Source organism: Eptesicus fuscus, chromosome 7 (assembly GCF_027574615.1).
Source record: "Eptesicus fuscus isolate TK198812 chromosome 7, DD_ASM_mEF_20220401, whole genome shotgun sequence".
Classification (NCBI taxonomy): domain Eukaryota; kingdom Metazoa; phylum Chordata; class Mammalia; order Chiroptera; family Vespertilionidae; genus Eptesicus; species Eptesicus fuscus.
Genome location: NC_072479.1, coordinates 103,846,280 through 103,870,702, shown reverse-complemented (window position 1 = coordinate 103,870,702; position 24,423 = coordinate 103,846,280). Strand labels below are relative to the sequence as shown.

The window sequence follows — 24,423 nt, the reverse complement described above, 5'->3', positions numbered from 1 at the left end:
AATTGTATTAAAAGAAGGGACATCTGACTACATCTCATTTTACACATGAAGAAACTAAAGCACAAGAAAGGGGAAGAAACTCAATTAGGGTCACAGCCAGGTCAGCAGACTCCAGTCTGGGCCTTCTGATCCTGTTCAAAAACCATAAAAGTCTAGACTTTTTGAAAGATCACACATTTCCCATATTCATCTTCACATTTTCACTAACTTCTTAGCTGTAATTACCATATAATGCATCATGTATCTTAGAAAAGTGACCATTTCTTCATCATTCTGACAAAACAATTTGCTAATAAGTTAGTGTTGCTTCGAAAAAAAGTCTAAATTATCTTTCCAAGACCATCTCCCCAAGACCCCAAAAACAAATACACATGCTATACGTGCAATATTCGTGCCAAGTTTCCCTTTTAATCTCACCAAAAAGCATTCTTGTGAAGTGGATACAGACTCTCTGATCCTGAGCCAGCAGCTGCATGACCAGGGAGGTGTGCCTCACGAGGACATCGCGGAAACACGACAGCACATGCTTCTTGCGCACCAACTTGGGGGTGTACGAAGGAAAATATTCAGTAGCAAACAAGTCTCAGCCATTCTGAACCCCCAAACTGAAATTATGTATACAACACACAACTGTACAAACATAATTACAAGGTGATGCTGGAGGGGTCATCCAATTGATGGCAAGATCAAATTCCCTGAAGGGAGTATGGAAAAGGATATCATTTACGCACAGGAATCCATGTGTTCATACAGAGGATTGTACATGAGCCAAGGTTCCTAATACCCTGTGTTTACATAGCACTTTACTGTTCACAAATCACTCTTTTTCCTACTTGCTCATTTAAGCCTAACAAGTTAGTTAGCAAAGCAAGCAGAAGCAGGTATCATTACAGCCATTTTGGAGATAACTGAAGCTCAGAGACTTTCCCAAGGCCTCAAATCTAAGTCTCCAACCAGATCTTGTCACAGGCCAGAGCTCTTTCCACCTCAACAGCCCAGCAGAGTGATACAGGGGGCGGGTGGGGGTGGGGGTGGGGATCCTTCATGAACCTTTCAGAGGTAGGTAGAGAAAATGCATCCTTCCATTCAACATAGACATAAATCTTCATGCTCAATTCGCCTAGTAGCTGTGCAAAGTGCTCAATATCGTAGCAAAAGTTGGGTCAAAAAGGGGATGGAACAGGAACATGGGTTCAACTGACTATATCACCCTTTCAACTGGTGAGAGGTGATGCTAAGAAAAGTGTGTTCCTTAAAGGTGAAGTTGGCCCTGGCCGGTTTGGCAGAGTGGATGGAGTGTCAGCCTGGGGACTGAAGGGTTCTGGGTTCGATTCCAGCCAAGGGCACATGCCCAGGTTGCATGCAGGAGGCAGCCAATCAACGATCCTCTCTCATTATTGATGTTTCTATCTCTCCCTCTCCCTTCCTCTCTGAAATCAATAAATATAAATTTTTTAAAAAGGTGAAGCTGCATCTCTTATTGCCTCTAACCTATGCTATTGCAAACCTGTTTTCCTTCACCAATAACTCCTACATAATACATTAAGTTAGCGCTCTAAATGAGTCACTCCAAAAAAATCGCAATGACTCCCCTTCATCTCACAATCTGATTTAGTCCAAGTGCCTTAGCTTGGATTCAAACTCTTCAAGGAACTGAGTTTAACCTGGTTATGCAACCTCAACTTTCCTTCAAACATTCTACTTCCCCAAACTCATCCTTGCTAATTAATACCTACCTCCTGGGATTAGATCCCCCATCTCTTCTGGTCCAAATCTTACCCATCTTCTCAAGCCTAATTCAAATGCTTCCTCCTCTAAAAAAAACCCTTCCCTAATTCCCCTCCTTATCTCACACAGCACTTGACCAGCTATGCCCATCTTTGAAATCCCCAGTAATGTGCTCTCTTATTTTCTACCCTACCACACTGTCTTACTCATCTCTGTATCTCTAATTCACTCACTGCCCAAGAATGACAACCTCAGAACTTCTGGCCTCAGTGATATCTCAGATGTGAACAGCGAGCTCAGCAGTTGTCACTGTAGTCTGGGGACCCTGGGGATGCCCAAAACCCTCCCAGGGGCTCCATGAGATCAAAATTATTTCATATGATACTAAGATGCTATTTGCCTTTTTCACTCTTATTCTCTCACAAGGGTATGGTGAAGCTTTTCAAACATTACACAACCTGTGATAACAGATTAAATGCATATATGAAAATCCAGCTGTCTCCAAATAATCTGGCCATTAAAGAAATTTGCAAAAATGTAAAACAAAGCCAGTACTCTTCACTATCTTTTTTGTTTTGGAAAACATAGTTATTTTCCACTTTTTAAATTATAGTACTTATACATTATACACTTAAAATGGCAAAATGGTAAATTTCAGGTTATGTATTTTTGCCAGAATAAAAAGAATTATGTTAATATGAAATAGATTTACTATTGTTTTTAAGTAAATTAATATTTTAAAACTTTGTTTTGATTTCTAGTACAGTAAATATCAGTGGCGCCCTCTGGTGTGGCTCAGTGGTTGAGCGTCAAACTATGAACCAGGAGGTCATGGCTCCATCCCTGGTCAGGGCACATGCTTGGGTTTCAGACTCCATCCCCAGTGTGGGGCGCACAGGAGGCAGCCAATCAATGATTCTCTCTCCTCATCGATGTTCCTCTTTCTCCCTTCCTCTCTGAAATCAATTACACACACACACACACACACACACACACACACACACACACACACACACACACACACACACACAAGAGGTCAGCTTCTGGCTGAGCGGCACGCCCCCTGTGGGAGCGCACCGACCACCAGGGGACAGCTCCTGCATTGAGCATCTGCCCCCCTGGTGGTGAGCGCGTGTCATAGCGACCAGTCTTCTGCTGTTCAGTTGATTTGTATATTAGCCTTTTATTATTTAGGATATATATCAATGGCTATAACCCACATAAACAAAAGCTCTTTGGGGTCCTCAACACTTTTTAAAAGTGTAAAGGCACTCTGAGATGAAAATTTTGAGGACCACAGATATAGCCCCTCCCTGCACCCAAGACATGAATTCCCCGCCACCCCTCATCCTCCCCCCTGACTGTGGGCGAGAAGTGACCTCCCAAGCGCTCCTGGGATGCCTCCCGGGACCGCAAAACTCAGGGCAAAGGTGGGTCAGCACCGAGGAACAGCACCCACGCTTCTGCCAGCTCTTAGCAGTCTTCCCCTTCACCCCACTTCTGCCTGGCTGTCACTGCCACCTGTCGCTCCTGCCACCCAGAGACCCAGGCAGCCCTCCCCTGCACATTTCCACCCTCGGGAACCGGAAGGAAATGAAGGGCCCCCAGCGCGTGTGCGCCTGGCCGCAGGGGAGCCGGCGGCTGCAAAGGAGGAAGCCTGAGCCAAGGCCGGAGCCGGGCGGAACGGGGAGGCCGGCCTGCGGCAGGGCAGCGGGAGAGGAGGGGAGGGCAGGCCTCCGGGAGGTGCGCCTGGGAGGCCCGCTGGCGTCCCGGGGGCCCAGGGTTACCGCGCCCGGGACAGGCCCACTGGGGCACAGAGTCTGGACCGGGGCCTGAGGGGCACTGGGGCTGAGGGGGTGCAGGGAAGAGGGCGGCTCTGGCGGCCGAGGGGAGGGGGGCGCGCACCGACACCCCGGGCTCCGGCAGCAGCTCCAGCACGCAGGCCAGGCAGAGGCGCGGGGACGCGGGCAGCAGCCAGCGCGGGTCGTGCCGGTAGTGCGCCCTCTTGGAGAGCAGCACCGCCTCTTCGTCCCTCACAGCCATCTCTCCGCGCCCAGGCGGCGGCCGCAACACGTTTTCCCCGCGCAACTTGCGCGCAAGCGCACAGAGAAGAGCCCTGCTGGGGCGGGGGCGGGGGCCGGGGGGGGGGGGGGCGGGGAGCGTAATGCGCCTGCGCAAGGACTAGAGCGTGCGCCACTGAGCCTAACACTCCCTCCCGTGGTCTGCAACCTTCATCACATTGAAGGTGGAAAAGCATTTATAAAGAAATAAAGAAGCTGTCATTACCTGGGAAAAGGAAGCAATCTATGTCTATTAAGAAATTAAATGAACGATCTCAGGTATTTTTATCTAAACACTATTAGTATGATTATTTTAAATTTACGTGACATCTTGCTCTAAAATTCAAGATGTTCCCCTCAAAATCTCCTCTCACAAAGGGGTCCACCACACTGGAGACTGTGTAAGCTCACCAGGCACACTGAAGAAGAAAAGTTTATTATGTTAAATAAATTAACCCATCAATCTAGAAGGATTTATTTAGCATCAAAATACTCAGCAGCCCTCGCCAGTTTGGCTCAGTGGATAGAGCCTCAGCCTGGGGACTGAAGGGTCCCCGGTTTCATTCTGGTCAAGGGCACATGCCCGGGTTGTGAGCTCGATCCCCAGTAGGGGGCGTGCAGGAGGCAGCCCATCATGATGTTTCTATCTCTCTCTCTCCCTTCCTCTCTGAAATCAATAGAGAAATATATTTAAACCAAGAGTGGTTCAAAACTTTAAAAAAAAAAAGTCAGCAATTGTTTAATGTTGAAGAAGGTAAGTTGAAGAGGTGTTTTCTACATTCAGAAGCAGTGTGGCTGAGTGGAAAGATGTTTTCCATGGCAAAACAGTTTGGGAAACAATGGTTTCTTAGTCAATGGAGTATTATGAAGTAATGTTTGAGAAAAGTAAGATATTAATATGGGAAAAATCCCCATTAAAATGTTAAGTGTACAAAAGGTGCATAATTATATAGTATTCACGTATGTAAAATAAGCAAACAAAAAACATTCAACACATCTCAACACATGTATAGTACTAATACATGTTCAATGAAGAAAAGAAAATAAAAAATATTTTTATATATTTCCCCAGTCTTTTTCTATACATTTTTACAACATACAAAGGTTGTAAACTGCTTTCTCAGAGCAAAATATGTCACGTACATCTTCCATATCAATATATATTATTTACATATATTTAACATGTCGACAAAGTGTGTATTGTTTTTGACAAAAATTTGAGCCAGGAACTGTGGTAGGATTTAGAGGACTCAAAAGTGAACAAGAGCCTGGCTGGTGTTGCTCAGTGGTTGAGCCCATGAACCAAGAGGTCACTGGTTTGATTTCCAGTCAGGGCACTTGCCCAGGGTTTCAGGCTTGATCCCCAGTAGGGGACGTGGGGGAAGCAACTCATCAATGTTTCTATCTTTCTATCCCTCGCCTTTACTCTCTCTCTAAAAATCAATAAAAATGTTTTTAAAATGAACAAGAGATGTCCCAGCCGGGTGGCTCAACTGGTTGAAGCATCACCCTGTGCACCAAAAGGTTTCAGGTTCCATTCCTGGTCAGGACACATACCTAGGTTTCGGGACCTATATAAGAGGCAACCCATCAGTGCTTCTCCCTCTCTCTCTCTCTCTCTCTTTTTCTCTCTCTCTCTCCCTCTCAATAAAATCAATAAACATATCCTCGAGTGAGGATTTTTTTTTAAGTGAATAAGAGACAGTCCTTGTCCTCAAGGAACTGGAAATCCAGTCAAGGAAACAGATAAGTAAATTATTACAATAGAGCATATATCTATCGATGCATAACAAACTGTCCCAAGTAATGGGTTGAATGGTGAGCCTCAAAAAGATATCTCCATGTCCACAATGGATAAATTGTACACCCCAAATTCAGATGTTGAAGCATTAACATCTAATGTGACTTTAGGAGGTAATAAGGGTAGGGCCCAAATCCAATAGGATTAGTAGCCCTATAAGATGAGAAAGAGAGCCCTAGAGGGTTTGTCATAGTGGATAGAGTGTTGGCCTGCGGACTGAAGGGTTCTGGGTTCAATTCTGGTCAAGGGCACATGCCTGAGTTGCAGGCTCAATCCCGCACAGGAGGCAGCCAATCGATGATTCTCTCTCATCATTGATGTTTGTGTTTTTTTTTTTCTCTCTCTCTCTCCCTCTCCCTTCCTCTCTGAAATCAGTAATACATATAGAGGCCCGGTGCATGAAATTCGTGCATGGGTAGGGTCCCTAGGCCTGGCTGGCGATCAGGGTCGATTGGGGCCTTCCTTCCCCCGGCTGCCAGCTGCCAGCCAGGGCCTTCCTTCATTCCACACCTCCCCCTGGTGGTCAGCACACATCATATCAAACAGTGGAACTCCCGGTCTGTCAAACTCCCTAGGGGCCAATTTGCATATTAGCCTTTTATTATATAGGATATCACACACACACACACAAAGAAGAAGAAGAAGAAGAAGAAGAAGAAGAAGAAGAAGAAGAAGAAGAAGAAGAAGAAGAAGAAGAAGAAGAAGAAGAAGAAGAAAAACAAATCGCTCAACTTCTCCATGTACATGCACCGAGGAAAGTGCATGTGAGGACGTGTGAGAACATAGTGGGAAGGTGACCATTTATAAGCCAGGAAGGAAGCTCTCTCTAGAAACTGAATCAACCAGAACCTTTGGCTCAGAAGTTTTACTCTTGATGAAAACAAATAGCTCCGGGATGTCCCACAGGTGGGCCAGGCAACACAACAGGTAACTATGGTTGGCAGTGCTTGAGAATAGGAGAGGTGGAGATGGTTCTTCTGTGGAGTCCGCTCATGGGCAGCAGAATCCCAGCCGGGAGATGCCCAGGGATCAGCCCCCTTCCTTGTGGCCAAAAGGACGTGACTAACCCTCCCTACTGCAGAGCACTAACCCTCCCCGCAAGCAGCTGAGGCTGTCTGAGCATTTTATCTCGACTACAATCAGCGTGGAATAGGGCAAGACAGAACCATGGTAGAAACCTCAGTAAACCCTACTGTGAGGAGCTGGGGAGGGGAACAGGTGGGAGATGACACTGGGCTGACCCACATTCCCCAAACCTTCAAAACCACAGAGTAGAAGTGGCTTCTACCCCACCCACAAAGTATCCCAAACCCCAAAAGGGGGCAACTTAGAAAACATGTGCCCACAAAATCAGAGCCCTACAGGTTCCCAAGTAACCAATTTTATTAGAGGCTTTGGGGGCGAACAGGCCGCTCTCATGCCTTCTCCGGTGTGTTCTGAGGATGCCGGGCCTGCAGCCTATTTTCTAAAGCAATGCCGGGGCAGGAAACACCGCACATGCTTTAAAAAGTCCAGCTTTTTGGAGGCTGCTGGGTTCCGTGGCGCCCCGTTTGGGTTTTCAGGTTCCCCTTGACCCTGGAGGCTTTCTGTCTTGGGAAGAGCGGCACCAGCACAGCAGTGACCTGGTGGCTGAAGGTCCCTCTTTGAAGAAGTGTGGACCCCGATGCTGTTCTCCCTTCCATGTGGGTCACCCACGTTGGGAAGCAGGGCAGGGTCAGCGCCCCTCAGGTTCAGGTTGGGGGCTGAGTGCTGGGGCTTGGCCAGGTGTGGGGCCCACGATGTCTCATTGAGACAGTTTATGCTCAGACTCCTGGCGGCAGAGTGGAGACTCCCCTTGAAGCTGGAGGTGTCTTTGGAGCAGGGGGAAGACTGCAGCTCAGCCCCTCTGCCCTCCAGGCTCTCTCTCCTCGGGTGTGTGGGCTGCTGACATTGGAGTCTGGGGTGCTGGGAGGCCTCCTGGGGCGTGCTCTGCTTCCGCAGGTGCCCATGGCCTGCCCTGGAGTATGGGGTTGTCGCTCTGCTGGGAGCCCTCTCTGACATCTGGGAGACTCCTGGCCTGACCGTTTTCCTGTTCCTGCTCTTCTCACTGGAAGGATCGCCAACGCTTTCCTGGGTGGTCCCGTTCCTAGACTCTGCTGCGGGCCTAGGGCTCCTGGGAGCAGGAAGCTCGGCCCTAGGAGGAGCCTCCTCCTGGACAGCCTGTCTTTCTCCAGAGCCCCCTGGTGGACTGACGCTCAAAGGCTTGGGGAGATGGATGCAAATGCCCTTGGGCTCTGATCCCTGTGGCTCGCACTTCTCCAGAGCTCTGGCCTGTGTAGAAAGTTTTGAGCTTTTTCTTGCTGGGGGTTGAACCCTCTGGGACTGCTCAGGGGACGTAAGGCCTGGCCTGGAGTCCTGAGCCTCACAAAGCCTTTCCTGCTGCTGTTGGGGCTCACAGGCTGTGTGTAATCCAGGGAGCTGCACCCCAGGAAAGGGCAGTGGGCAGGGATCTATCGAGTTAAAGAGCAAATGGGACTCCAGGACCCGCTGGGGGAAGCCCCACTTCAGGTGTTCAATCCTCCGCAGCAGGAGGGCCTCTAGGAGTAGTTGCTGGCTCTTCGTGAGGACTGGCTCCTTGGGCAGGACAGTGAGGGCAGTCGGAACACCCAATAGAGCTGTGGCATCTTGGGGGGCTTGGCCACAGGAGTCAGAGGGGCAGGAAGAAGGCAGGTTCAGGGAAACAGCCAGAGACTGTGGGTTCTGGAGCTGCCAAGCCAGACTCGCATCCACTCTTTTGTCCCTTTGTCGGCTTCTCGAGGGTTTAGACGGGGCCGGCAGGGAGGCCGGACTGATGCCCACTCTGTGCTTCCTGGCAGGGGCCATGTTCTGGCTGGCCAAATGCTTTCCCTCCCCACTGGAGAGCAAGAAGAGTTCAGCCTGGTGTGGTAGAGGCTTCATCTCAGGGCAGGTAGCAGAGGCCACTACTTGCTCCTGGTCCAGGGCCCCATACCCAGAGCCAGTGAGGACTGGAAGCCCCTCGTCCCCATAACAGTCAACTCGGAGATTGCCTTTAGCAGCATCCCGTTCTCCGACCTGGTCCTGGATTCCTCCCCTTGGAACTCCAGGTTCTCCAGCATCCGCAGCTCCGCACTTTCTCTGGCTCCCTACATCCCAGATTTCTGCAGCATCCTCATCTCTACCCTTTTTCTGGTTCTCTTCCCCTGGTGTCTGGATCTTCCCATCAATATGACTTCTTAACTGTGTCTGGGTCTCTCTACCATCACCACCTGTGGTCCCTCGCAGGTTTCTCTTTCCTTGTATTTGCGTTTCTGCACCATTCTCCTCTCCAATCTGCTCCTGGCTTTTGCACTCTGATGTACAGGCCTTTCCATTAACTTTACTTTTTAACCGTCTCTGGTTCACGCCTCTAAGTCTCTGGATCTTTCTACCATCTTCGCTTCCAACCTCTCTCTGGTTTCTCTTCTCCAATGTCTGAGTTTTTGCATCGTTCTTTCCTCCACTCTGCTCCCAGTTCCTCCTCCCTGGTGACAGGTTCTCTCCAATTTCATGATCTAACTGTTCCAAGTTCTCTCTTTGAGGTCCCTGGGTCTCTACACCTCCAGGTTCTCTTTGGTTTCTCTTCTCTGGGGTTTGGGTTTCTGTGCCATGCTCACCTCCAGCTTGCTCCTCTTTCCTCCATTCTGCTGAATGAGTTTCTCCATCAATGTTATTTGTTAATTCTCCCCAGTTCTGTGCATCAGATGCCTGGGTATTTGCAGCATCCTTGCTTTTAATGTGTTCCTGGTTCTTCCATTTTGGTGTGTGAAATTTTCCATTAATTTCGTCGTATAACTGCCCTTGGTTTTCTTCCCCAAGTTCCTGGGTCTCTTTATTATCTTCACCTTTAAGCCCTCTCATGTCTTCCATCTCTGGCAACTGAATGTCTATACTAGTCTCATCTCCAAATTGCTCTTGGTTCCTCCCGTCTGGTGGATGGGTGTCTACATGAGTTTCATCTCTTATCTGTCCCTGGTTCTCTACCTCAGGTGCCAGGGTATTTATGCCATCCTCCTCTCTGTCCTTTCTCTGGTCTCCCTTCTTTGGTGCCTGCATTTCTGTTCTACATTCAGCTCCAATCTGGCCCTGATTCCCCCAATATGGTGGTGTCTCAAATTCTCTGTCAATCTCACGTGCCACTGGTTTCTGGTCTTCCCACCACACTATCTGGATCATGACCCAATCCTCCCCTCTTATCTCCCTGAGCTTCTTCTTTTTAGATGTCTGGGTTTCCCCGGCAACCTTGCCTCTTCTCAGGCCTTGCCCACTCCACCCCATTTGCAATTCATGTCTTAGTTCTTTCTGGATTTCTTCCCGCTCTTTCTCACTTTTACCCTGATCCTGCTTTCCCCACCCTGGTGTCTGGATTTCTGTAACATGCTCACTTCCATCACATTCCTGCTCTCCCCACCCCAGTGCCTGGATCTCTACACCATCCTCTTGTTTTGCTTCGCCCAGGTTCTCCCTCCCACATGTTTGGGTTTGCACAACATTCTCAACTCCAACCTGGTCCTTGTTTCTCCTCCCTTCTGCCTGAATCTCTGTACCAGCATCACCTCTAATCTGGTCTTGTTTCCCGCTCTGTGGCACCTGGAACTCCTCACCATTCTCACTTCCAGTCTGGCCCTGCTTCCCCAATCCCTGGGTCTGGGTCTCTGCGTCAACTTTATATCTTGACTCTTCCTGGTTCTCTACTTTATGTGCCTGGGTTTCAGGAAGAATCTCGCCTCTCGCCTCCCTCTGGTTTCTCTTCCCTGGTTCCTGCGTTTGGGCTCTATTCTCAACTCCCATGTGGTCCCAGTTCTCCCCCCCTGCGGTCAGCTTCTCTCCACCAGTTCTACTTGTCACTGGTCTCTGGCCTTTCCCCTCCAGGACCTTGGTCTCTGCATTGTTCTCCATCCCAAAGTTTGTTGGGAGTTGCCTTCCAGATGCCTCCATCTCCCAGGCATCCTCCCGGCTGCTCTCTCTCTGCTTTGCCCACTCTGGAGCCTGGGTCTCTCTAATATCCTCTCTGCTTAGTATTGGGTTTTCACTCCCTGGTGTCCAGGCCTCTTGTGGACAGTCCCAGGACTTCCAGGTGGGTAGTCCCACTTGTTGGTTGAAAGGAAAAGGCAGGAATTCTCCAGAGCAGAACTGCAGCCTCTGAGATGAAGGGAGGGTTGGAAGAGCAGTGGTTAAAGTCATGGTGGTGGAATGGGACCCCATGCTGACAATAGGCTCCAATGGCACTAACTCTTCCTGGGAGTGGACCAGCGGTGGCTCCGTCCTCTGATGATACACGTCCAGGTCAGGGAGCGGTGGCTTGCGAATCAGGTGAGGGTGTTCATCACTGAGACACCAGGGTACCTGCCATACACCCCAAGAACTGTCCTGAGGGAGCATACAGGTGCTTGAAAAGCAGGTGGTACAAAAGTTGGTCTCAGAAGGGGTATGGAAATCCCAACGTGGACACTGACATGGGTGCTGCCAAGAGAGCAGGTATTGAGCCCCTGGTTCCCGGAGGCTCCTCCAGTATTCCCATCTCTTCTTTTGTGCCCATTGTTGCACATGAGCATCCAGGGCCCTGAACTTGCCAGAACTGAAGAATAATTTAGGGGTCGGCCCAAAACAAGTGTCATGTCTCATGGAGGGCACTGTCCACTCCTGTGGTGGTACCTGTAGGCGAGAACAGAGAAGCAAAATGCTTGCACACATTGTCTCGTCTAATCCTCACAGATCAGAATTGTAATCCCCTTTATTCCTCTTACTCCAGGCCAGGCAGTATTCTAGAATAGATGATGGGGGTACCAGCATGAACGAAACAAAGTCCCCGCTGGGAGCTGTTTTCTAGCCACTTTATAGCCAAGTATACAGCATGATGTTAGATATAGAAAAGTGTTCTGATGGATACAAAAGCATTAAGGGAGTAGGGTCAGCTCCATTAGACGGATAGTCACAGAAGATCTCTCAGAGGTGGTGGCATTTGACTAGAGACCTAAGTGAAGGGAGAAGCAAACTAAGTAACATCTGAAGAAAAAGCATTGTAGACACAAGAGATACTAGTGCCAAGGCCCTGAAGACAGAACAAGGTCATGTACACAAGGACAACAAGGAAGCCCTGTGGCCAGAATGGGATGAGTAACGAGGAAAATGCTGGGAGATGATGTCAGAGAGAAATGGAGGGACAGATCATGCTGTCCTCGGAGTTGGGGTGAGGAGTTTGGATTTTATCCTGCGTTTGATGGGGAGTGTATCCTTAAGAGCCATTACTGGGTTTTGAGTGGCAAAGTGCTACGATCTGTTTGTAAAAGTTTGTTCTGGCACCGAAGCATAATGTTAGGCATAAACGGGGTGCCAAAGAAAACGTATTGTATGATTCCATAACAGTCTGTGCTATTAGAAATCAGCACACTTGTGAATTCAAGCTCCTGGGCTGCTGGCAATGGTCCATTTCTTGACCTGGGTGCCGCACATGGATGTGTTCAGTTTGTGAACATCCATTGACCTATATACACTTATAGTCTGTGTGTGCGCATTTTCCTTAGATTAATTTTTTTTTAAAGAAAGAGAAAGAAGGTCATTCTATCCTGTTGGCTGTGTGGAGCACTGCCTGTGGCTGAGAGTAGTGGTGGGGACGTCCAGGTGAGACACAAGGGAGCTTTGGCCAGGTGGGTGTGGTGAGGTCCTGAGGAGTGATCAGATCTGAGATGTGGGATGCAAGCCGAGCCCGTGGGACCTGTGGATGGACTGACTACGTGGAGTGAGGAAGAGAGGAGCCCAGGCTGCCCACTGGGTTGGAGCAGGATGATGTGCTCCCTGACCAGTCTGAGTTCCCCAGTGCGATCCGTCTCTGTACACAAGCCGTAGGACAGGGTCTTGGTGACAAATGACTGAGACAATCATGGTGCTGAGGGAAGGAGGGATGTGGGGCCCCTCACCTTGATGACATTCCTCATGCTGGGGGGTGTCCTGATGATTTGGTGCCAATGGTGCCGAACCTGCTAGATCACAAAGAGGCAGAGGGCAAGCAGGTTGCCGCATCACCGAGGGTCCCTGCAGCTCTGATCCTCGGAGAGCAGGCCCCTCACTGGCTCTCACTTGGGGCCCTGGAATGGCCCCACCACCGCACAGGCGCCCAGCAGTGGCAACAACATGAAAAGGCTTAGGTCAGGCAGGTGGCATTAGGGAGCTGAAGGGCAGGACTGGTATGGCTAGCCCAGCCAGGTTGGGGTGGGGTGACCCCTGCCTCAGCGCCTCTGTCACTGAGGACACCTCACAAAGGAGCCTGATGCTCCAGTTCAGCTCCAGCCTCAGCTCCAGCTGCTGAGCCTGGCACCCGAGCTGCCTAACATGACTGAGTTCAGTGCAGGTAAGGGAACTGCCCACAGGAATTAAGAGGAAGAAGAATTTGTCCTTTGAAGTGAAGAGATAAATTCCCGCATGGATGATGGGTGATGTAACCTGTAGTCTGCTTATTTCTCTCTTCCTGTTAGATACTTTTATACATTTGTCCATGTCTAGCCAATATCAAACACTTAATGAACACTGTATTAAACATATATATTCTTGTTTCACCACCCCAAATTACTTTTCCCATCTCAGGATCGGTGTTGGTGGGAGAATAAATGCTACCCTGAATAAATGCTACTGTCTTTCGTGCTCGCTTCGGCAGCACATATACTAAAATTGGAACGATACAGAGAAGATTAGCATGGCCCCTGCACAAGGATGACATGCAAATTCGTGAAGTGTTCCATAAAAAAAAAAAAAATGCTACTGTCTTTCACCTAAAGATTATATTCAAAATATTAAATAACAGAGCAGGGATATCAGCCAATCAAAATGGGCCAAGCCTTAACTCTTTAACACCTGGGTTGTAAGTGGCCTGTGGGGTTTTGGGAGAATGGGATCATCTACTTACCAACCATTTGGGAAGTATTTCTCTATTTTACAAACCAAATATGCCACTCAATGTATCCTGGCTGAATGTCACCCCAGTTTACACTGGCACTCTCTCACAGACCTAAGACAGCCAAGGAGTGGAGGAGTGACCTAACGTTGGCCAAATGGGCTCTCTCTTCCAGGGCTCTAAACATCAAGAACAAAGATTCAAAGTAGGAATAGGAAGCTGGTGATAAAAAGAAAAGCAGCTCATGGCAGCTAGGAGCTGACCCAGCTCTACCAGTTAGGCCTTGATGTTGCGAGGAGCTAGCCTGACACTCAGAGTTGGGCCTTGGTGTTCTCCTGCTAAACATAAGCAATTTCATAGAACATCAATATCAGACAAAGCCACTCTAACTGTGAGAATCAAGAACAAAAAAAAGACCACTCTTTAATCATGTCTGAACATACTAGTAGACAAAAACATGAGCATTGTTGAAACTGCAAAAATAACCAAGCCTCCTCTTATCCTGGCTAATATGAATGACTTTCCCAATTACAGCTTTATTATTATTTTTTAATATATATTTTATTGATTTTTTTACAGAGAGGAAGGGAGAGGGATAGAGAGCTAGAAACATCGATGAGAGAAAAATCGACCAGCTGCCTCCTGCACACCCCCTACTGGGGATGTGCCCGCAACCAAGGTACATGCCCTTGACTGGAATTGAACCCGGGACCCTTCGGTCCACAGGCTGTCGCTCTATCTGCTAAGCCAAACTGTCTAGGCCCCAATTACAGCTTTAGACTCAGTTCATTTCTTCCACCTTGTAGATAAAATTTATCATGATGCCCCACCGTAGGATTACTTCCTGACAGTGTCTAATCTAGAGCAAATGCCCCTTCCTTGAATACCCACTAAAATCATCTAACACAAGCCCAAATCCTATATTAAGTCTTTTCTAACACCTCCTTATTGAGAAGTCCCAGAGTTCCTCATGTGCATTCTCCCTTTTTGCCATGAGTAATACCACTATAGGTGTGTTCTTGGTGGTCTCTGGCTGGAGGACACTGCCTGTGGAGTGAGACTGTAGGATGGTCCTGTTCTCACAATCAGCTCCCTTGAACCTCTGGGCTGCACCACAGAATATTTCCCCACATTCCTTTTGGTCGCTTGCTACCAAAGATCCCTAAGTGAAACAAGCATTCCCTTTGGGCTAGGCATAGTGCCAGAAGATAGGTAGCCACAGCGTCCAAAGCAGCTACAAATCCTGCTCTCATAGAGCTCTGCATGGTTGGAAAGGTGAACACAATAAAGACAAGGTCAACGAGTGCTACAAACGGCAAGCACAGGGGGCTTGTGGGTCGGCCTAATAGGGGAACTTGCCTGGTCTGGGTGATCAGGAAGGCTTCACTGAAGAGATGGTGAATAGGACTTAGCTACTCAGAACTGTGGAGCACATCACTCCCAACAGAGGGTGATGAAAGGGGTTGGAGGTATTGGTTGTGCTCAGGGTAGAAAATGAAGGTGAGGCCCCGCCAGCATGGCTCAGTGGTTGAGCATCAACCTATGAACCAGGGTGTCACTGTTCAATTTCCGGTCGGGGCATATGCTCAGGTTGCGGGCTCAATCCCCAGTGTGAGGTGTGTAGGAGGCAACTGATTAATGATTCTTTCTCATTGATGTTTCTATCTCTCTCTCCCTCTCCTTCCCACTCTGAAATCAATAAAAAAAAAACATTTTTAAAAAATAAAAGAAAAAAATGAAGGTGGGTGGGGCTATAACATGCAGAAGAGGCAGAGTACTGAAGAGGGGTCTAATAAGCCATGGCAAGGATTTAGGTTTTTAAGGATAGAAGTGTGGTAAAAGACAAACTCCTAAGGCAGGTTGATCCTGATCATATGTCAACATTTATTAACTTACTAGTAAGGGAAACAGCAAGATACAAAAGGGTGGGCTAGTTCTGTGAGAACATGGACATTGAGTAATTATATAGTTGGGAAACAGATTAATGAGGTAAAATGTATGGTCTCATTACTCTTGGTCATGAAAACATCAATTCCCTATCAGATCTGGAATATGATGGCCCAAGATGCCAGGTAGGTCAAATAACAAGCAGAAATTGTTATAAAAGACATAAAGAAGCAAATGATAAGAACACATCTATTAAACTGAAATAACAAGGTTTCATTCCCCCAGCAGTGGTGGGTGATAGGTCCAATTAATATAACAGGAAACAGGATCCAAGAGAGGTGAAGAGCAGAGTCTGTATCACAGGTTCTGCTGTTAAAGAGGAGCCATCAATAGACATTTCTTAATTTGGAGACAAATTTTGTTCTTTGACAGTCATCTATGATTTGCATGAGGTGAAGTTTGCTGGAGGGATTTTTGTTGTAATCAATGCTCAGTCCTGGAGCTAGTTCAAACCCATCTGTTGTCCAATGCCACAACTCATCTCAAGCAGGGCAATTAGATTTATGAAACTAACCCAGGCTAACAGCCAAAAATGCCAAGGTCCAGTGCTGGCTCTGCCACCGCCTCACTCTGTGATGGTGGGTAAGCAGCTGCCCCGCTCTGGGCCTCAGTGTCTGTAAAATGAAGGGGCTGGGCTGTGTGATTCCTGAGGGTCCTGCCAGTCCTCTACTTCTAGGTTCCCAAAGGAATTAACTGGAACTAGTCCTTATGGGTCCTAAGATATGCCTGACATCACGTTTGAGAGAGATGAGTAAGATAAGAATCAGACAGGACCTACTGGAAGTGGGGAGGCATGAGTCTAGCCTTAAATAATGGAGAGTCGGAGAAGCGTAGAGAAAAGAACAGTATCCTGGGCAGAAGAAAATGGCTGTCCTAGGACATCTCCAAACGCAACCTGACAGTATCTCAACCCCCACCCCAAACCTGCTCCTTCCCGAATTCCCTACTCAATTGATTCCATTTCTGGCGGATTCCACACCCTTTCAGAAATCTTTTTTTTTTTTTTAATATATTTCATTGATTCTTTTATAGAGAGGAAGGGAGAGAGACAGAGAGCTAGAAACATCGATCAGCTGCCTCCTGCACACCTCCTACTGGGTATGTTCCCACAACCAAGGTACATGCCCTTGACCGGAATTGAACCTGGGACCCTTCAGTCCACAGGCCGACGCTCTATCCACTGAGCCAAACCAGTTTCGGCCCTTTCAGAAATCTTAACACGGATATCTGAATATGAAGGAAAACATTTAGGATTATCATTATCCTCATACCTTTCCCTCTCCAGTGATGAGTCAAAAAGATGATTTTGAATGTGCTGAAACATAAGCCGGCAATGAAATAATGTCACCATTGAAACTCTTTGTTTTGGTGTACTTTTTTTTTAAGGTTTAACTTGGTTTTGCCTGTAAAGTAGAAAGATGGTTAAAAAACAAACAAACAAACACAGCAAAATGAGGCCCCAAGCCCAGGACTGAGGCCATTCCACACACCCTTTCCCCCTGGCTCTTTAGCGGGCGAGGCCCGCCCACTTTCAGTGACATCACTTCCGCTTCCGGCCGCACGCGCGGCCATTTCTACTACTTCCGTGGGGCTTCGCGGCGGAGCGGAGCGCTCCTTCTCTGACGCACGTCGGCGGCGCGTCCTGAGGAGAGGCGAGCCCGCGGCCCCGCAGCCATGGTGAGTGCGTGCGCGGGAGGGAGGGCCGGGCAGCAGGCGGCCCGGGGTTCGGCTCGCTCACTGCCCTGCGCGGGCGTAGAACGTGCGAGGCTTCGCCCGCCGGGCCGGGAGGGACTGGGAGGCCGGTAGTGGCGTAGCCTGGCCGTCCGGCCCCGAGTCTGAACCCGGGCAGCCGTGCGGTCCCAGCAGCCCTGCTGGAGGTCAGAGCCCCGAAAGCCTTAGGGCCCCAAGTGTTGTGATCGGGGGTGCCGCCGTCTGTGCGCGCTGCCCACGGCCTCTGGTGAGCGGAGCGGGCTTGGTCCGACCTGGGAGAAAGAGACCAACCCACGTGGGAGAGAGGAGAAAGTTGGATGAGAAAACTTGGCTCCATCTTTTTCATTGGGGCGATTAGGGGTCTCGAGGGGATGGTGTGGACTCCCTGGATTCAGATCCACCTCCCCCACCCCACCTCCCGGGGCTGATGGTCCGGGAGGATCTGCGCCCAGTGCTCGCCGCGGGTTCCACGTGCCGGGACCTAAAGGGCCTGTGGCGTTCGGGGCGGGGAACGTGGAGGGTTCCCGAGCCCTGGCTGGGGGTACAGTCAGTAAGGCTCCTGCGAAGCTGTGGTCGCCCATGTCAGAGGACCTGGGAGCACACGTGCGGTCCCAGTTTGGGGCTGTCTGGTGTACAGGAGGCCAAGCGGGTGGAGCTAGGGGTTAAAGCTAGCTCGTGGTATGGTCCCATTCACTTGTGTAGCTAACCCTTTGAAAAATGAAAGGATGGGGCCCGGCCCGAGTGGCTCAGTTGGTTGAGCGTCGTCCTGTGCACCAAAGAGGGTTCGGGTTCGATCCCCTGTCGGTGCACGTACCGAAAGCAGCCCATCGATGTTTCTACCCCCGCCACCCCCTACCCCCTTTCCTCTCTCTAAGCATGTGCTCCGGTGAGGATTAAAAATTTTCTTTTTGAAGGAATGTATAAGTACACTAAGAAATTTCTGTTGCTGTTTATAACATAGGTAGTTTGGTTTTAACGGTGAGCTGACCTTCTGTTATTGTTGACAGATAAGATGATGCCTCTTGGGTGGATGGTTCAGGCTCCCCTTTTTTGCACTGGATGTTTGTTGAGAGTTGAGAATACTTAATTCCAGAGATGGGTTGTTGGAAATCACAATGGAAATACTTGACATTTTAAAAAGTAACTTTGAGGAGAGATTTGAATTCAAGTGTTTTGGGTCCTTTGTTGTTTAGGAGGTGATGATTGTTGTTGAGAATTAGATTTTGACAAATATCCTTTCTCAGGTAGGTACCAAAAGAAAAAAGATATATCACTCCAAACTAGTAGAGGGCAAAATAGTGAAGAAAAATTAATAATTAACGTAAAGGAAGAAAAGAAAGAAAAAATAAACATGTGGGACTGATCTGAGGCACAAAAAGAAGGAAGATTTGAATTCAGTGTTTACTTAATTTACCCAGTCAATACTTAAGTAAATATAAAAAACAGACTAACTGCTCCAGTTGAATGACAGATTGAAGTAAAAGAATGGAAAAGATATGCCAATTTAAAAAGTGTAGTGTAGCCTATATGAATATCAGAAAGAAATGATCTGTAAAGATAGTGGCCAAAAAATACAAATGTGAAAATGATATAATTGCAAGTAGAAATAGACAAATATGCAATTATACAGCATTTAAGTGTATATTCGTTAGATTATGAAGTGAAAACGTCAGTATGGAAATAGGATTTTAACAAGACTATAAGTAAACTTGGTTTAGTGATCATAGTGAATGTAGTAAATATTGCCTTTGACAAGTATAAAAGGCACTTTTCAAGCACCGAACATTTATGAAGCTTGGCTACTTACTAGATCATAAAACAAGTTCAACAAATTTTGAAAGATTGATAATAGTACAGACCATATTCTCCCAACGAAAACACAAATAAATTAGGAATCAATAACAAAGTGTTTGAAAAGAATATATACCCCTGCCCTAGCTGGTTTGGCTCAGTGGATAGAGCATCGGCCTGCAGACTGAAGGGTTCTGGTTTTGATTCTGGTCAAGGGCACATGCCTGAGTTGTGGGCTTAATCCTCAGTAGGGGATGTGCAGGAGGCAGCTGATCAATGATTCTCTCATCATAGATGTTTCTGACTCTTGCTCTCCTTTCCTCTCTGAAATCAATAAAGATATATTATTTTTTTTAAAAGCCTCTCTAAAAAAAGAAGTATAGCCCTGGCTGGGTAGCTCAGTTGGTTAGAGCGTCATCCCTATTCACCAGAATCAACCAATGAATTCATAAATGAGTGGAACAACAAATCGATGCTTCTCTCTCTCTCTTTCTTTAAAAACCAATACATTTTTAAAAATGCTTATGTTGGGGAGAAAAGATTTGGATTATATATATAATATAAATATATTTATTAAAAAAATCACAGGGAAAACAAATGAAAATGGTTAAACTGGTCAGGTGGGAATGAGGTGGGAGGAATGGAGTAGGCAGAACCCACCCAGTTGGTTCCCTGGATGGGTTATTTTGAAGCATATTCCAAACATCTATCATTTTACCTATTTGTATTACAGTATATATCTACAAAATAAAGATTTAACCATGGCAATGCCACTGTAACACTTCAAAATTAATAATTGCTTAATATTAAATATCTAGTATTAGAATCAAAGTCTTTTAAAATATATTTTTTATTGATTTCAGAGAGGAAGGGAGAGGGCGATGGAAACATCAATGATGAGAGAATCATCGATCTGCTGCCTTCTGCACACCCCCTACTGGGGATCGAGCCTTAAACCTGGGCATGTGCCCTGACTGAGAATCAAACCAGTGACTTCTGTATGCATGGGATGACACTTAACCTAATGAGCCACACTGGATGGGCAATTATACCTTAATTTTGATTCAGTAAACTTAGTATAGTATGGAGTACAAAAATCTAAATTTCAAGATTACCCCTGTGTGACTCATTGAAACTGAGCCATGGGAGCCCATTTATAATCCATTTGCTGTGGTATTACCAAGCATTAAGCTAAAGAGAGGCAAGCTTAAAAGTATATGACCTTTAGAATACATTTTTGGATTATGTAATTGTTAACTTTTTGTTTAAATCCTAATTTAGTTGTTCTAAGTTGGGAGTATGCTCCCAACTTAGAAAAACTGGGCAGTGTGGCTCTAGTGTCATTTATTAAGTGTGTTTGGGGTGAGGAAGCAGAGAAGCTGACAGTTGTGTCTCAGTTGTCGATTATTTTGTGACTTGTGTGGAACAACTTCTGGTTCATTTTCACTGATGCTTTGATTTCACCCCCATAGACTGAGGCTGATGTAAATCCGAAGGCCTACCCTCTCGCAGATGCTCACCTCACCAAAAAACTATTGGACCTCGTCCAGCAGTCATGTAACTACAAGCAGCTTCGAAAAGGAGCCAATGAGGGTAAGGCAGCCAGAGTTCCAGGGAGGGTGTTGAAGGCACCTCTCTGTCAGGGGTCCCTGGTCTGCGTTTCCAATATAGAAAGGGGGCCGGATACTCTTGATTGGGACCAGTGGGAGGACCTTTACATTAGATACTAAAGGTTAATGGACCTGGAATTGTTTTTAGATCCACCGATTGTTAATGTTTTGTCACATTTACCTTCTAATGAGAAATGAGAGCCAGAATTTGGATTTGGGCAGTGTGGCTCTAGAGCCTTGTCTAGTGCCCTTGTCTAGTGCTTCATTAACGCAGAGTGTGGTCCGTGTGCTAGCGTTGGGCCACAGATAAACAACCAGGAATAAGCATTTGAACGGTGCCGTGTGGTGGTGTGCTTCCTGGGTGAGCTTGCCAGAAGTATTGATCGTGGCAGGTTGAGATGGTAAAACTGTCACAGATCACAGAGTTTGAGAAGTGCTGCCATACTCTGCTTCATGCTGGCGGGGCTTGTGTGAAAGCGGTTCCGATCAACCAGGCAAGAGATGGTGGTGACTTGGACATGTGGTACAGAGGAGAGGAAAGAAGTGGGCTGGTTCAGGATGTGCTCTGACAGAACCGATGGGTTAGAGGAAGGCATTAGGATAACCAATTGGCAGTTAAATCCCTTACCGCTTCCCAAGGCCACTGCAGGACAGAGACTTGCTTATGCGTGAGGGTTTTGCCCAGTTTTCTTGCATCTGTGTTTCTTTCCCTTGGAAATTGCTTTGTTGTGGCTTCCCTGCCCAAACCCCACACCACCTATTGGCCTCATGTCCCTCTCTCCACAGCCACCAAAACCCTTAACAGAGGCATCTCGGAGTTCATTGTGATGGCTGCAGACGCAGAGCCCCTGGAGATCATCTTGCACCTCCCGCTGCTGTGTGAGGACAAGAATGTGCCCTACGTGTTTGTGCGCTCCAAGCAGGCACTGGGGCGGGCCTGCGGGGTCTCCAGGCCTGTCATCGCCTGTTCGGTCACCATCAAAGAAGGCTCCCAGCTGAAGCAGCAGATCCAGTCCATTCAGCAGTCCATTGAAAGGCTCTTGGTCTAAACCGACGGCCCGTGCCACACTCTCTCTTGCCTCCTCCCCCTCAGGTTGTGTATCATATTGTCTGTGGTGCCATGTAGGATTTCCAGCTACCTTCTATTATAAAATATTGTAGTAGTAAATCTTTTTATATTTTTTAATTATTTTTGTTTTGTCTTATAGATTGTCATCCCACACTCACCCCCACTGCCCTAAACCTCCACTTCCACTTTCCTCCCTTTTGAAAAATGAACTAAGCCCAGAACAGGTGGAAGCAGAGTGGTGCCACCATTCAAAGGCAGGAAAGAGCCAGGGGAGAGATCTGGTTCCAGCTCTGAGGCTCTAGCTCCCTTTTGTGTACAGGGCATGGTGAAGTAGACACCGCCCACTTGATCTCCCTTGAGCGTGGCGTACAGAACCATTCCATACATGATCCAGGGGTTCCTTTGCTCTCTAAGGGATTATGCATCATTTGGGGAAGAAGCATGTATCCTGTGAGGTTGTTGTATGCCCAAGTGTCATTTGTTAATGTACCCCTACCGTTTGCTTTTGGTAATATGATATGTCCATTTCCTCCCCTCCCCCCAAAAAAAAAACAAACAAAAAACACCCTCCCAATTGTGCCCCTGAGGGTGGCAGGACAGCAGCATACCAAAGAGCTGTGTGCTGCAGGATTCCAGAACTGGCCTGGGCTAGTGAGACATGGAGCAGCTGACCTAGGTCTGAAAGGAGTCTGGAGTGGCAAGATAAAGTAGAGTCAACTGGTGCTGGAATGAAGGATTCTGGGCAAGTCTTGGAGACCTGGAAGCTACAACAGAGGTGATGGAGTCCAAGGAAACATCCTTTCTGGTGAATAGATTTCTTCAGTGGACACTTGGTATCAGCTCTGGGAGCCTGTACCCATTTCCCGTCCTGCCATGATGTGGGTCAGATGTACTGTGTTCTTGATCACATCAGAAGGACAGTGCTAATGTGTCATTCTTGTGAGAGTCCTAGTAAAGAAATATATTCATACTACAACTTAAAGAAAAAGTGTGATTCTTGGTAGGTATCCAGCTAATACTTGAATGAAGAACTAAGCATTATTAGTATGGTTTTAGCTGCTCAAACTTTCCACCAAGAAGCTGGGCAAAAGCCATCACTATCTACCAGCTGATTTCTGGAAGTTCAAAATTTGGGGCTGGATAATTCTTGTGATAGAGGCTGCCTGTATGTTGTAGGATTTTTAGCAGCATTCCTGGTCTTTACCCATTACATGTCAATGGTAATCTTTAACCCCTCCCTCCAGACATTGCCAGATGTTCCCTGGTGGCAGTTACTCCTGGTAGAGAATCACTGTTGCAAAATTAGGGCTCCTAGTAGCCCTTGAGAGGGGGGATTGGTGACTGAAACCACTGCCATGTCACTTACAAAGTACAAATAACAGTCCTGTAACGGTCAGATTAATGAGGATAGGTTATATTTGGTTTCCTCTTGGCCAGCATACCCACTCGAGTAAGAAGCACACCTGGCAAACCTGGAAACCACCCTGTTGTGTGCCTGCTGGCCAGTCTCTCCCTCCCCCTCCTCCCCAGCCTGCTCCAATGTTTATACACACACTGCCCCCAGCATTTTTCAATTTGTGGATGGTGAAGTTTGAGCTAGTTACTTTCTTTTACTTTTTTGTCATGTGTCTTTAAAGTCATACTCTAAAGGGCTGAAATAATTTGGGGCAGGGAACTAAGAAATGCAACCTCCACCTAAATGGAAACTAAGGCTTACCCATTAGAGCCCTAAGAAGTGGGGTGGGGCAGGGGCTCCTGGGATCTTCATTCCTGGTGCCTGGTCTACTCCATTGTATCAGCTCCCTCCAAAGGGCGGGTGTCAATGTGTGATCACCTGAAAGAACCGTGGCTCTTTCCTGCTCCTGATGGCCTCCTCTGTGTGTCCTATGTCTGCTTCACTGAGTTCTGTCTTTGCTCAGTGCTTCATATTTGATTTCTGGAACACTCCCTACTCTCCTTCTCAAATTCTTTGTACTTGGTGTTCCTTTGCCGCATTGGTAGCTTTCTTCTCATGCTAGTCATTCAAATGTCACTTCTTTAGGGCCTTTCCCAGCTACCCCACCTCGTGTTGCCTTTCCTGCAGCACTGTAACATTCTATTTAACTTGTCCTTAACTAATATCAGATTGTCTTCTGATTATTGCCCTCAGTAGAGAGCCAGACCTTAGCACCTGCAGCAGCACCCTCACATAGGTGCTCCAGTGTGTAGAATGAACAGTTCCTAAAGCCTAGATAAGAAAAAAAGGGAATCTGTCCTTCCCATCCATCCACCTAGGAAGTAGGTTGAACATTTTTGCCTATACAGTTTATTTTATTTTGGAGAGAGAATCCAATGGCATTCACTAGGTCTCAAGGGGCCCTGATGAACACTGGTCAGGAACTTCTGTTTTAGAATAAGTTTCCTAAAATCAATTTCTGAAGAGGACCTATGATTAAGGAATATTTTTACATTTACGATGATGACCTTGTGGAAAAAATTATTCATTTGTAGTGTTGTTAAGGAGTAAACATACATTTCCATTACCTTAAATCCCAAATTGATGTTATAAAGCTCAGAGCAGAGAACCCAAAACTGAAAACCTCTCACAAGAGTAGTTTGACCCCTCCTACACTCTCATGAGAGGCTCATTCTAATCCTGAAAGACACAGGCCCTACAAACTGAATCTCAAACCATCCTCAGAGGACACAAATTCTTCCAGATGTTTTTCTTCCTTCTCAAGCTAATTTTTTAAAAGCAATAGCAGAGAGAGCAGGAAAGAAACGGAGGATGGAGGAGGGATTCG

At 47.3% G+C, this 24,423-nt stretch overlaps 3 protein-coding genes and 1 non-coding gene across 4 annotated transcripts in view; 2 read left to right on the top strand and 2 right to left on the bottom strand.

The window, feature by feature from the left end:
• Positions 1-3,771, bottom strand: part of MEI1 (meiotic double-stranded break formation protein 1) — a 57,760-nt gene extending 53,989 nt beyond the window's left edge. The window contains exons 1-2 of the mRNA XM_008144899.3: positions 3,634-3,771; positions 418-541 (exon numbers count right to left, since the gene is read on the bottom strand). Of these exons, the coding sequence (XP_008143121.2) occupies positions 418-541; positions 3,634-3,771 (262 nt within the window). The remainder of the gene's footprint in view (positions 1-417; positions 542-3,633) is intronic.
• Positions 3,772-6,954: 3,183 nt separating this feature from the next.
• LOC103289060 (uncharacterized) lies at positions 6,955-12,798 on the bottom strand. The gene is made up of 2 exons (XM_028149910.2): positions 12,543-12,798; positions 6,955-11,280 (listed from the first exon to the last, which is right to left on the bottom strand). Exons 1-2 carry the CDS (start codon positions 12,558-12,560, stop codon positions 7,048-7,050), a joined length of 4,251 nt encoding a protein of 1,416 aa, XP_028005711.2. The 5' UTR covers positions 12,561-12,798; the 3' UTR covers positions 6,955-7,047.
• Positions 12,799-13,260: 462 nt separating this feature from the next.
• On the top strand, positions 13,261-13,367 carry LOC114232733 (U6 spliceosomal RNA). Its single transcript, XR_003618821.2, has one exon. It is a non-coding gene; the product is annotated as a U6 spliceosomal RNA (small nuclear RNA).
• A 3,646-nt stretch (positions 13,368-17,013) lies between these two features.
• SNU13 (small nuclear ribonucleoprotein 13) lies at positions 17,014-22,616 on the top strand. Its single transcript, XM_054719577.1, has 3 exons — positions 17,014-17,137; positions 20,434-20,554; positions 21,358-22,616. The coding sequence occupies exons 1-3, from the start codon at positions 17,135-17,137 to the stop codon at positions 21,618-21,620; spliced, it is 387 nt and encodes a 128-aa protein (XP_054575552.1). The 5' UTR covers positions 17,014-17,134; the 3' UTR covers positions 21,621-22,616.
• The last annotated feature ends 1,807 nt before the right edge of the window (positions 22,617-24,423 follow it).